Consider the following 14,800-nt stretch of genomic DNA (forward strand, 5'->3'; position numbering starts at 1 on the left):
AAAGGTGCAGTGAAGGAAGCTCATTGAAACAACAAGTGTTTTACATCATGCTAGAAGATAATGAGAAACGGGTGAAACGGCTTTTGTTTCTGCTATTACACGGGACACCTCCACGCTCGAGTACATTTGCTCGCACCTTTCTCAACAAAGCCTTCCCTGGGACAACAATATACATGTTTCAGAATTATACGATACTTCCGTAGCCATTTTTGTAGAGATAGCTGGTGAGCACTTCAAATTATATGCCAGTTGCCAAACTCTCTCTATAAAAATTGTTACGTAAGTACCACAGGATTCTGAAACATTCATTTTTTGAGAGTGCACATATTAGTTCCTAAGTGAAGTCTTGACCCGACTAAAGTAGGCCCCATAGTATTGGAGCTACGGACCTTTAAAGTTTATTTTCTCATGTTTCCGACAGCCTATAACTTCGAAAAAATGGATTTCTGCACCCAGATTGGTCTATATTTTTTTATCTTATCTTGGTGTTAGGAATCACCTCCTAAACGTTGTCGGTGTTGTTTTGAAACACCCTCTACATATTTTTTTTTTCAGGGAACTCTTCAAATAAAAAAGTAAGTCAATTTTGATTTTTCGTACAAAGTACTATATTTATTAGGAAAAATAAACGAATACATAAGTTCTTTCTTATTCTGTTCTCTTGAGAATACAAGAATCTAAATCTGTTACAATCTTTTTGATGTTCTTATACCGAAGCACAAAAGCTAAAATTGCTCTTACAACAAAAGATTCAGCCACAAATCCAACTTAAGTTTGGAGACACTGTGTACAAATATACAAACCATGAATAAATACTTAACTTGTTTCTTCCATAAGTCGTTAAATCCCTTTTAATGTCTTGACAAACTGTTCATATGAAATGGTGTACAAATATTGGCCGATTTCTTGACTAAAATTCTCACTGTCTATCATTGTTTTCATTTTTCTCATCCAAAGACTCACCTGAATAGTAAACCAATATATTTAAACATTTAAAATAAAATAGAAGGGAATTTGAACTACGACGAGTAGTCAAAAGTTCCCGGAAAGTTGTTGTAGTTCTGGCATTTATAATGCAATCACAATGAATCTTGTGCAATATAGTCCTTAGGTTACTTAATTCTGATTTTAACAAGTGTGAACACGTCTTAAGAGTCTTCATACCGGCGAAATTAAAATACCGCTAATTTTACAGTAATTATGTGATATCTTCAAATAGATAAAAGATAATTGAAATATGGAACAAGAGCGCCCTAGACAATATTATTTTGCGTGAGGTACACACACACAAATCACCTAGCGGCTTTCCGTTTTCAGCTGTTTAAAAACGCGAAAATAAATGCCGATTTTCAAAATGGCTCGAAATAAAAAGTAGATAAGTGAGTCGTGATGTTTGAGTCAGAGATTTTGATAGCCTTGAAAAAAGGTTTAGTATCAATGGATGTTTCGCTCTTCCCAAAGCTAAAGATAGACCTTTTTCGTTTCGGCAACGTAGAAGAGTTCAAAACCAATGAGACAGCTGAACTTCAGAAGATACCAACAGAGGGCTTTCGTCGATGTTTCCACCAATCACAAAAGCGGTGGAACATGTGTGTGTGTGTGTGTTCCGAAGGTGCCATCTTTGAAGGCGATTAAGTTAATGTTTACTTATAATAATAATAATAATAATAATAATAATAATAATAATAATAATAATAATAATAATAATAATAATAATAATAATAATAATAATAATAATAATAATAAATAATTTTATCGTCGTTAAGCTATACATAGCAATAAACAACGTCAAAATATGATTCAATATCGATACGTAACTATTAATAAAAATGATCTATAACTAAATTAATGATGAAATGAAATTACAAAATAAATAGCAATAAGAATATGCATTTTAAATACTAGCTTAACACGAGATTATAAAATACCTTACATTTCTATTGAACAATTAAAATACTCCTGTAAAGAATAAAAGGGCTTTGCAACTAACGAATTGTATAACTTACTTTTAAATCTATGTATATGTTCATCTTTTAGTGTTGCAGGCAACTTGTTATACAGTTTTATTCCAAGTGACTCATAACTATTTAACGATTTGGACAGTGGTTGATATGGGACATTTATGAATTTACTGCTTCTAGTATTATACGAATGGATGTCTATCTGGATATTGCGGTAATAAAGAGTTACAACAGGACTCCGGGAACTTTCTGACTGCTCTTCGTAATCATTATGTATTTAAATAATGCACTATTTTATGCCTGTCCGTAAAATCGGGGAAATATTGTTTTCACATACTTTATGATGTATTTTGCTAAAATCCTTAGGATTCTATTAAATTCTTAACAAATTTTATGTGCTTGTTCATTGTTCCATTTGTGAAACTTAACATTAATATAAATAGTGTTGATCTAGTTTTTATTATCATTAAACTAATTTGTCATAGAAAACATAGTATTAATTCGTCTTCTTTGCATTAGGATTCGCTGATAGATAGTCAATTATCAATAGATCGAAAATTCAAGAAAAGTTAATGTTGCTTTGTTCTGCTTTCATAAGTCTAAAGTACTCATTTTTTTCTTTTCTTTTCTAATTTCTGAATATGTTATTGGAAAATCGATTATCAATAGAACAGAGATCCAAGAAAGATGTTAGGATTTTCTTGTTTAGAACTTCCTTATTTAGTCACAGTAAACATATTTGTAAAGCACTCATTTTTCTTTCTATTTTTTTCTTTTTTTCATAATATGTTCTTGGAAAATTGATTATCAATAGATAGAAGATTCAAGTAACATAAGTTTTGCATATATATTTTTCTTGTTAATTTTCTTTTTATTTTAAAGAAATTTCTAAAGTACTCATTCGTCTTCTTTTTTCATTTTATAATTCGCTGATGGAAATTCAATTGTCAGTAGATTGAAGATCAAAAAATAGTAATAATAAACATATTTCTAAAGTATCCATTTTTCTTTTCTTCTTCTTTTCTAATTTTAGAATAGTTGTTAGAAAATCTACTATCAACAGATTAAATATCTACAGAAGATAATTTTTAAATATGTTTTCCTCGTTTGGTGATATAAGTTTTAAATCTTGTTCTGTCACGTTACAGAACTTCTATCTGAAACGGACTGCAAGTTAAAAAAATCTATACTTCACATATTTAAATGTAATGTTTTCTATATATCTTTTATTCTTTAATTTTTTTCTCATTTCAGTGTTTGTTGATGAAAATCGATTATTATCAGAACGGAGAAGAAGACCACTTCTTCAGTTAAAGGCACTTTTTCTATGGACTTTTTTGTTTTTATAATTTTATAACAATATGTTTATAAAGTTCTCTTTTTCTTATTTTTACAGAAGTAACTACATGAAATGTTAATGTAGTTACGTTGAGATAAAATGACAATGTATGTAATCGGAACATGAGACTTCACAGTCAAAATTAACAATATATTTATTTCAAAGGAGAAAAAGGGGAGCGTACATTATCGGAAGAAGATAAAATTTAAAATATAGTACTTCTAAGAAATATTTAAAATATTTTTAAAACTATAACAGTATTATTGTCATTTCCCTGTATTCCTTTTCAAGAACTTGAATCACCTCACATTTCTATCTAACGAATTGCCATACCTCGAGCATAAAATTAAGTCTGAATGTTTAGGATAGCTAGTCGAATCGCAAAAATATAACTAAATCATAATTTGGGATATTTCATTTTTCATGCTTATTTATAAAATCTTGAAACTCATTTTCTTTGATACACTCATACAAGTGCTTATAGTAGTTTTAATTTTCCATAATTACTCGTATACGTGTTATGAAGATTATGAAACAATTCGAATTTTTACAAGGGAACAAAAACAAACTAGTTATAAGAAAATAACATTTTCAGGAACTTTTAATAATGTTTGTTGAAAAATCTTTGTATGATTATCCCACAAAGAGCTCAGCACTATTTAACAGGAATCCCACAGGAAATCTCATTACCGGAATATAAGCGGACTTCCGATCTCCACTCGATATCCATTGGTTAAAACGAGTCGTCGCATGAACATCTCAATGTCCCGGAACTGGTGACCCTTTGACGTTCCAAAAAATATCTCTGAGTTGTGTGGGCACATTTTCCCATGCAACGAACATCATAGAAAATATAGAACTATTGTCTGCAATCGCCAGTTGACCACAAAGATCAAGATAGAAAACGGGAGAACCCCCAGAAAACCCATGCACGCGGTGTTTGTCCACGACAAGGCTCACTTGGCGCAGGCTGGAATCGAACCAAGGACTTCATGCACCAGAGGTGAACGCTCTACCACTGAGCCACTGTGGCCCATGAACGAAAATGTTCCGTACTTAGGTTTATTTAATATTAACAAATTTGAAGGAATCGGAATGCGTTCTTTCTTATATGTAATAAAAAAACTATATGACATAAGCATTTTATGAGACTTAGCTTACTGCTATTCACATTAATTAATAGAAAAACTTTCTGCCAAACCAAGATACCCTTTACGGAGGTTTTATATTATTTTCCGTCACCTTTTCCTTGAAATTCTCAACGTCTTCCATTCTACATAATTATCAAATCTTGCTTCTTTCAAGTTTTATGATAAATTTATGTAAACAATTAGAAAAAAATTATCTAAAAAGTTTATAAAGAAAATGTAATTCTTTTTCACAGATTGGATTTCAACTTACTTTATTGTTTTGATAGTCATCAGTTATTTGACCTGAACCCATAATTATCTTCAGCTCAATGTCGGAAATACTTAATATATTGCAGGCCATATCTTGCGCTTTTTTCCTTGGTTCAGATGTCATTGACTGTACTTTCTCCGCTTGCATGGCACATCCAGGAAGCAATAGCAAATATTCCTGTCACATAGAGGCAATTGCTGAATTAATTTAGTCTATCTCTAATTAAAGATCTCTAATAATTTATTTTAATATATTTTAATCCTATATTTAAGTTTAAAAGTTCATTTATCCATTTATTATTTGAGAGTACAACAGACTACTATCCAATCTGGAAATCAGCAGTAGCGTAGCGTGGTCTTTCGAAATGGGGATGCCAAATTTAATCACTTGTGCGATGCAATATTACTGCAATCAGCAATACATAGCTATTCCGAGGGGAAATATAGGGTTATAAAAAATTTAGGGGGGCGGGTCCCCCTAATTGCGAGCCTAATGGGGCATACAGAAGCAAATGCGTGGATTCTGTTAGAAGGTAATAAGCAGTTGTCTCAGTTCCTTCTTCCCACTACCGTTGTGACGAGAAAACTCGGCCCCACTGTTGTATGAACATTGTTTTTACTATAGTTTCCTTTATTTCTTTCTCGTGGGCAGCTTCTTTTTCTGCATACCATACTTCAGTCTCGTTCTTAAAAAAAAAAAAAAAAAAAAAAAAAAAAAAAAAAAAAAAAAAAAAAACTACTTAGAAATTTGTCATCTTGGGTCCGGACCTCAGACGCTCGTTCGTGAATCTGGGCCTGAGTATATATATCATTTGAAGATACAAATAGAAAGCAGTTAAAACAACTCTGGGGGTCTGTTTCTGTGTGTCTATTTCGTTGTCAGATATCCAGATGGTGAAGGGCCCAAGCAATATTTGCGAGGGACCGGAGGTACTGGCTCTCTTGGTCTACCATATCGGTGACCGTGATTCTACAGAATGCTTTATATTTATGTTTGTATGTGTGAGCCCCCTCAAAGAGTTTCTGGCTACGTTACTGGACATACTATGTATTTATGATGAAGATTAATAGTTTGCCTTTAATTGCGATTACAATTACAATGCATTTAATTACGATTAAAGCATAACTATTTTTATACTATCATTTGCATAACGACATGCTTCATAAAGATGTTGAACTAACCATTTCTGTTTTGTTCTATTTCCTTGATGTTAGCGCTCGTACGTTCTATACAGAAACTATAACTTAGTTCAAAATAGATAGAGTTGGTAATACTTGAGAATACGCCAGCTTATAAGTAAAGCAAATGAAGGATTGAAAGGGATGAGGAGGAGTAAGAAACAAGTAGTTGAGCATGCGCATTCGACAGAAAGCAGACGAAAACTCCGATGCTTGCAGTAGGTCTGGAAGTCCAAGAAATATAGACTACGACAAGAGGAAAGACAGAAAATGTGCATCTGAGTGACGCGCATACGTAGGTTCCGTTTGTCAAAGCAAGGCGAGAGACCGCATCCAGAAGATTGAAGTGGAAATAATTGTGAAATGAAATTTTTGAGTTTTACGTCCCACGTTTATACCGGCTAGGCTAAAGGAGACGGTGATGATGAGAAATGAATGAAATGGTGGAATGAAGAAAGTGGGAGGAAACGGGAGAACCCCGAGGAAACCCACGCACACGGTGTTTGTCCACCACAAAGTTTACTTGGCGGGAGCAGGAGAAATTATTGTGATAATTACAAGAAAACAATTTATATATGTAATGAAATACGTATTTTTTCTTATTAACAGTTGATACTGGTCTTACCGACGTTCCCTTATGCTATGCCGCTAGTACAGTAATCTGAATGCTGCAAAGACTATCCAATATTATTATTTAAAATCCATTCACATAAAATGTTATTACATTTACTCGTAGGCGTAAATTGAACTCCTGCAACCCCCACGGCGCGGGGGGCACACGAGCTCCATGGGGGCTAAGTATGTAGAAAGTAGGTGCACGTAACTAAGGGTTGCGGGGAGGAGGCGCTGAAGCTTCAATTTACGCCACTGCGATTTACTATTACTAATTGTGAAGGGATATATACACTTAATTCTATACCAATTAAATTTAAAATGTAATATTTCTGATAATATACCATAAACTTTATTAGACAAATCCGCCAACAGAAGGTTGATTTCGTATTTAATAAAGACATTGCTTGATTGCAATAATAATTCGACATGCATTAACAATTACATGTCATTGTTAATCGAGTACAATTGACTGCAAGTGTTAATTGAGCGTAAGGAACACATGTTAAAATTATAATAAAAATTTCTACAACCCCGTACGTATTCCTATGGCGATCAGAACTTTTCAAAAGGTTAATATTTCGAACAAATTTCTCGATTGACCTTCATCGGGATTGAAAAACAGGCTTATAAGCTCCCTCGACAAAATATTACGATATATGGCTATTCTTGGGGCCTTGTAAAAAGTAGCTTGGCATAGCAATATGCTTATAAACACCACGAATGTGAGTATTGTATGTTATTTGTGATAGTATGCGGTTGGTAAAATTTGCATGCTGATGCAGTATCATTTCATTACAGGTTGAACCATGTGGTTAAAAAAGGATGTGACCGAGTTTAAAAAAAAAAAAAAAATTGAGTGTGAACATGGACATATCCTGCGCGAGGTGGCACAGTTCGTTGGCACATCCGAATCCACGGTCAATACTGTCCCTGCAGAGTGGAGATGTCAGGGGAGATTAGCAAATCGGTTCCAAACCCGGCAGGAACTGTTGCAGAAATATAATACAGGATTCAATCGTCAAGTCTCTAAGCGAACTCTGCGACGAGAAGTGCATGGTGTAGGCATATTTAGTCGCTTTTCAGAGTACTCTCTGGGCTGGATGCCATACAGAAAGAAAATTGGCCCGTCGTGGGCGAGGGATCATGGAGGCTAGACTTTAGACCAATAACGACGCATCCTTTGGTCAGAGGAATCCTGGTTCTGCTTCTATTCCAATAACGGTCGCTCAAGAGTGATCAGGAGGACCGGGAAAGCCTGCAAAGCTAAGTGTGTGCAAAGCTCTGTACAGAAGGGGGAAGGGGGTTGTGTCATGTTGTGGGGGTGCATTTCTAGTGCTGGTGTGGGTCCCTCGATAGAGGTGCAGAACCGCGTCAAGGCTGTGGATTACGCATTCATTCTGGATAATGAGGTGTTGTTATTTGTCCAGTTTTTGCGAGATGGTAAGATTTAGATGTGCCCATCTCGCAAAAACTGGACAAAACAAGTATCAAGACCAGAACTACACCGTTTACCAAGTCAGAATTGTGCGAGAATGGTTTGCTGAACACAAAGTGAACACCCGATATCTCACCTGCCCCTCTAATTCGCCTGATCTCTAATGTTATCGAAAAAAATTGGATATGCTGAAACAGGACGTGGAGCATCAATATTTCCCCCACATGACCGTTCGGCGGGACCAGTTGTTCAAAGGATGTGACAAATTGAACTTGAACGTCATCCTCTTCCACATTGACAGCATATCACAGAAAACCAACGCTGTAATCTGCGCCAGGTGAGCAATAAAGTACGCACCTGGTAATTTTTTGTCTGGGGTGTTTATTATCCTATGCACAATCCAACGCAAATGTTGCAATTATTTTGACCAATATGTAGTTACAATACGAAATCCAATCATGGTGAGAGTCAAAGAGACACACTTATTCAACACTAAAATCATATTTATTTACTAATCTCTCATTCGCTATTTACAGGTATTACTAAATCATAATTTCTTCATTTTGAAGGTTCTGCAGTATCTTTCAATCCACCCCGACAAAGTATCGAAGTCAATTGGAAGACGTTTTGAAAAAGCACTATGAAGCTCAATGTTACCAAACGCATGTTTTTTCCCAAATAAGTGAACGTTGGTGATTTTTGTGCAATCAAAGATTTCATGTACAAAATCTCAGTAACTTATAATAGAAGAAATAAAAAATTGTACTCCATATTAAATATTTAATTTTTGTTAACAAAATTTGTATTAATGCTTTTTCAATCTTTTTCAAGACTACCTTTCTCAATATTGAGATTGGGATTTTTCGTTCTAATGAAATAAGCCTCAAATAATTTTTTTTATTATTAGATGTGAAGCACGGTGCAAAATAGTGACGTTTTCAGCTGTATTTACATTTAACTATCTTTATAATGAAAGGGTTTAAATAGTATATTTTAGATTTTTTTAAATCTCAGAATTTACAAATGGAGCTCACAAAAATCCATGAAGCATGCATCAGGGGATTTCACAGCAATGTATGTAAAAGGAAAAATAAACACACTGCTGAACAAGACTGCACTTATTTAATATAAAAACACATTTACACGTGACGTTTTGATCTTCTAGCCAAGATCCTCATCAGACGTACACTCAGACGATGAGGATCTTGGCTAGAAGATCGAAACGTCACGTGTAAATGTGTTTTTATATTAAATAAGTGCAGTCTTGTTCAGCAGTGTGTTTATTTTTCTGATTTTATTTGCAAGACGTATGACTATGATTCTGTGTCAGTATGTAAAAGGGATTGCATGAATTCCCGTTTCACGTACCATCCGCTCCATGTATGTAACTGTTCATTTCGCAGCATGTCTGGATGCCTTGTCCAAGTTAATGACAACGCAAGATGTGTCACTGCCGTATAGGGATGGAACATAATGGCAATGTATGGGCTCTAACTTTATTTGGTGCCGTAATAAGATGCATTGATTTTAGCCTTTTTGCTCACTCTGTGAAGCTAATATTGTTATAGCAGTGACCACTAACAACCAGGGTTTGTCATCGTGTCCAGGCCCGAGAGTAAGACACATAAGAAAGTTGTAAATAAAAGACGCCGACTAAATCATAACACTGACATGGATTATAGGACATTACCATCAGTGATGAAAATTTTCCGGAAAATTTTCCGATTCATAAAAACATACTCTACTTATTCCTACATCGTTGTTTAGTTGAGATGTGAGGTGGAAAATTTTCTTCTATATTTTTCCGGAAAATTTTCCGTTCTTAACAAATATCACTGATTAAATAACAATTCGTCAATATTCATAAAATTGATTGAGTTCATATATAGAAATGTTAAAAAGTGAAAGATCGTTTAAAGAATCTGAAAATTTTCATGGCTTAGACAATTTTCAGTACGATGTAGGAACTAGTGGAACAATTTTTCATGAATCGAAAAATTGTCTGTCCTGTACAATGAAAATTTTCCGGAAAATTTTCCGATTCATAAAAACATACTCCACTTATTCCTACATCGTTGTTTAGTTGAGATGTGAGGTGGAAAATTTTCTTCTATATTTTTCCGGAAAATTTTCCGTTCTTAACAAATATCACTGATTAAATAACAATTCGTCAATATTCATAAAATTGATTGAGTTCATGTATAGAAATGTTAAAAAGTGAAAGATCGTTTAAAGAATCTGAAAATTTTCATGGCTCAGAAAATTTTCAGTACGATGTAGGAACTAGTGGAACAATTTTTCATGAATCTAAAAATCGTCTGTCCTGTACAGTGATGAAAATTTTCCGATTCATAAAAACATACTCCACTTATTCCTACATCGTTGTTTAGTCGAGATGTGAAGTGGAAAATTTTCTTCTATATTTTTCCGGAAAATTTTCCGTTCTTAACAAATATCAGTGATTAAGTAACAATTCGTCAGTATTCATAAAATTGATTGAGTTCATGTATAGAAATGTTAAAAAGTGAAAGATCGTTTAAAGAATCTGAAAATTTTCATGGCTCAGAAAATTTTCAGTACGATGTAGGAACTACTGGAACAATTTTTCATGAATCTAAAAATTGTCTGTCCTGTACAATGATGAAAATTTTCCGATTCATAAAAATATACTCCACTTATTCCTACATCGTTGTTTAGTCGAGATGTGAAGTGGAAAATTTTCTTCTATATTTTTCCGGGAAATTTTCCGTTCTTAACAAATATAAATGATTAAGTAACAATTCATAAAATAAAATTGATTGAATTCATAAAATTGATTGAATTCATAAAATTGATTGAATTCATATATAGAAATGTTAAAAAGTGAAAGATCGTTTAAAGAATCTGAAAATTTTCACGGCTTAGACAATTTTCAGTACCATGTAGGAACAAGTGGAACAATTTTTCATGAATCGAATGAATAAGTGGAGTATGTTTTTATGAATCGGAAAATATTCATGACTTTTAATAAATTGAAATTTTAAATAATAGAATGGGATATTTGTACTCTACGAACTCGAGGTATGTTCTCTGCACTTTGCAAACACACACACACACACACACACACACACACACACACACACACACATAAAAAGAGAGAGAGAGAGAGTAGTTGAATTGAGTTGATTTTGAGTTTAACGTCCCTTTCAACAGCGAGACTATATAAAACGGTACCAACTGATTAACGTGGAATCCGAACTACATGAGCTCCCGCTGGGAACCGAAGCCAGGTTTTCCATGCCAAAGGCGCGTATGCTAACCGCTTAGCAACGAAGGAGCTCGCAGAGCAAGAAAGAGAGAGAAACACTGTAAAATTTTATTTCCCAACTTGAAATAGAAAATTTTCCGGTTCCCGAAAGCTAATTGGAAAATTATAATTTGTTGCTGACTAACTTTCCTCTACTGAAATTCAATTTCTAGCTCTATGTGCAGTTAAATATAGTGGAACATTTTCCACCTAACATCACTTTACATAATATCCAAAATTATCAGGCCTATGAAAAGTGTTTTCCACTTGTTTCTATATCGTGATGAAAATTTTCCGATCTATGAAAATTCCTCTCACTTGTTTCTACAGAGCAATAAAACTTTCCGATTCACAAAAAAGTTGTTTTACTTCTTGCTTCAAAATGATGAAAACTTTCCGACTCATAAAAAGTTCTTGAATTTTTCCATATAAGGCAGAAAATATTTCGATTCATGAAGAATTGTTTAACTTGTTCATACATAGTACTGAAAATTGTCTGAGCCATGAAAATTTTCAGATTCTTTAAACGATCTTTCACTTTTTAATATTTCTATACATGAATTCAATCAATTTCATGATTGCTGAGGAATTGTTACTTGATTACTGATATTTTTTTAGAACGGAAAATTTTTCCGGAAAAATATAGTTAAAAATTTTCCGAAATGGAAAATTTTCCGCGGAAAATTTTCCATCTCACATCACTAATTACCATATGGATATCAAGATATTAGTTGTGTCGAATGAATGGCATTGCCTGTATATGTGTGTGTATTGTGTGTGTGTGTGTGTGTGTGTGTGTGTGTGTGTATGTATGTATGTATGTATGTATGTATGTATGTGTAACTTTGTACGTATGTAAATAATTATGTACATAGTAAAATGTGTGAATATTAAAAGAAACATCATGTCAATCATACCTCGTAGTCCTAACATAGTGACATATTCATGACATTCTTGGATAAGTTACGTTGACAAATTTCATAAATTTTTCACGACCCTTTACACCCCTCGTTCAACACTTCTCCTATGTGTATATAATACATATATGTAAATATCTTACTTAAAGAATATTGTATATTGTATATTGTAAATATCTTATTTAAGAATATCGTATATATGTAAATAATATAAATACCGTTATTGCAAATAATATATAACTTAATTATATCTGGATAATTTATCTATATTATAAAAGAGAACGTACAAATCCTTTGTTCCCTCATCACGCTAATACGGCTGAACCAATTTCTTTTATTTTTGGGGGGTTATTAGGATTTGGACCCTAGATGGTTTTTATCATATCACTTTAATTTTTAATTACCAGTGTCTTGAGATAATTGACCATTCAAGTGTCCATAACGTACAAATCCTTTGTTAGTTCATCATAGGTATAAAAATAAACGTATTTATATGCAACCCGCATGACCGTGTCACTCGGCGGGTTAACATAAATGACAGGCGCTATAATGTTAACATTTACTGCAATTTGAAAGCGAAAAAGTAAAAATTATCTAAGTAACAAAGTTTATTGCGTTCCGGGGTGACCGCAGCGAAGCGGGGTGAACGCTGCTAGTTATATATATATTTAAACAACAAACAATTCAATAAAAATAACAATTTTCAATGATGTGTTTTATTCCTATACCTATATGCAAAGAATTATTTGGTATCATATTCATAAGTATGTGTATTCTCTATAAGATAAAGGAAGAATACATGTGCTTTATATAGTTTCATATCAAGTATTTAGAGATAATACATATAAAGTTACTTACGTACATTAATAATATTTTATTGCTATAAGTATGTGTATTCTGTATAAGATAAAGGAAGAATACAAACCGTATATGCTTCATATAAATTTATTTATACGTATTTATAATACTTTATGAGGTGCACTTACAAATTTTTAATCGTTTCGTACAATAAATCAAACATAACTGTAAAGCATCTTGAAATCAGAAAACTCTATTCCTACATAAATCACTGATGTCATAATGTCTTCTACAAGATGAATCCTTCATAAATATATGGTAAGTATGTATTTATTTCGTATCATAAGTTCAATATTTTTATTAAAAGAATATAAGATATAAGTGTTTGATAATGTAAAATATAATGGTACGCACAACTAAATTAATTACAATCATTAAAGACGTATTAATAACATATAAATACACAAAATGTAAGAGATTTTGCTTATCATACGCTCTTAAAGATGTAAACAAACATTAAGTCATACTACAATATCATACGTGATTAAATTTAAAATACATCTAGTACATGGTTAAAACACTTTCATACGCAGAAAAATAAGACCTTCAATACAAACTACAGGATAACGTTATGTAACGCACGTCACATACAAAAAATGGTATGCTTGCATCTGCATACATGCATATTCCCAATCATACTGTATATCAATAAGAACACGCATGCATACGAGCCATGGAGAAAAAAATAGCTATATACATATGTAATTTACGATTGAACTGAGCTTTGTACACCAATACACCCAAACATCAATGAGCACATAAAATACAAATACTTTATATGCATTGTTAGTCTATGCTTAAACCATATATAATCACCTCAAACACCAGATAAAATACGAGTAAATAAGATACTATTCTTCAGGGGCGGACTGGCAACCATAGGGCCCACCCTGCTAAACTGAAATGAGGGCCCACTGTATAAAAATGTAAAAAAATGTACTTGGCATTCTTCATATGTATTACATATAAAAGTCCATCTTCGAACCCATAAATAGTATCCCATATATTCATACAAAAGCAAAACATTAATTACAAAAAATCTGAAGTAGGAACATTTTAATAGTAACTCATACAGTGTGTAATTGGCATTATCATTTTTTATTATAAACACACACAATACCGGAATTAGTGCTTTCAGTTATTTATATAGTGCTATTGTTTTTTATGTAATGAATTCAAACCATTTATTTAAACAAATGAGTGTCATGTTTTAGAAAACCCAAAATATATACATGTGCAATAAGTAAAAACTATTCTCAAGTCAACTTTGAAACACTAAATAATTAAAGCACTGACAGAAATAATGTAAGTTTCTTTCCTCATAAATCAGTTCTAATATCAAATTGGTTGAAATTTTCTACTGAATTGCATACTATAACCTAATATAATATAATATTAATATGAATGCCAGAAATGTATCCTAATATTAATATCTTCATTATGCCCCAGTTACACTCACAATTTCAAATATCTACCTAATTCTTTGGCGCTAGATACAAGATCGTCAATCACTTTGTCGTAATCAAACGTCTATGATCTTTCTATGTATAAAAGAATAAAGTCTTCCAACAAATCTTGTCCAAGCGATGAACGCAACCGATTTTTGATCACTTTCATAATCGAGAAAATTCTTTCACATGATACTTGGGTACACGATAGAGTTAGAACATACTTATACGCTTTATACAACGATGGATATAATGGACCATAAAGATTTAATTCGTGAAGCAGGTACAGTGCACAAACTAGACACACTTTACACTGTCTTGCAGGTTTGCATTTCCATTCATCTTCCTCCTCACTCTCAGTT

General features: G+C 32.9%; 1 protein-coding gene across 1 annotated transcript in view; it reads right to left on the reverse strand.

Moving 5' to 3' along the window:
* Positions 1 to 590: 590 nt before the first annotated feature.
* LOC145666310 (uncharacterized) overlaps positions 591 to 14,800 on the reverse strand; it is a 741,735-nt gene continuing 727,525 nt past the window's right edge. Inside the window, exons 13-14 of the mRNA XM_081733400.1 lie at positions 4,702 to 4,878; positions 591 to 963 (exon numbers count right to left, since the gene is read on the reverse strand). Of these exons, the coding sequence (XP_081589526.1) occupies positions 841 to 963; positions 4,702 to 4,878 (300 nt within the window). The 3' untranslated portion in view covers positions 591 to 840. The remainder of the gene's footprint in view (positions 964 to 4,701; positions 4,879 to 14,800) is intronic.

This window comes from Thermobia domestica, chromosome 12 (genome assembly GCF_964235325.1).
Source record: "Thermobia domestica chromosome 12, izTheDome1.hap1.1, whole genome shotgun sequence".
Lineage (NCBI taxonomy): Eukaryota > Metazoa > Arthropoda > Insecta > Zygentoma > Lepismatidae > Thermobia > Thermobia domestica.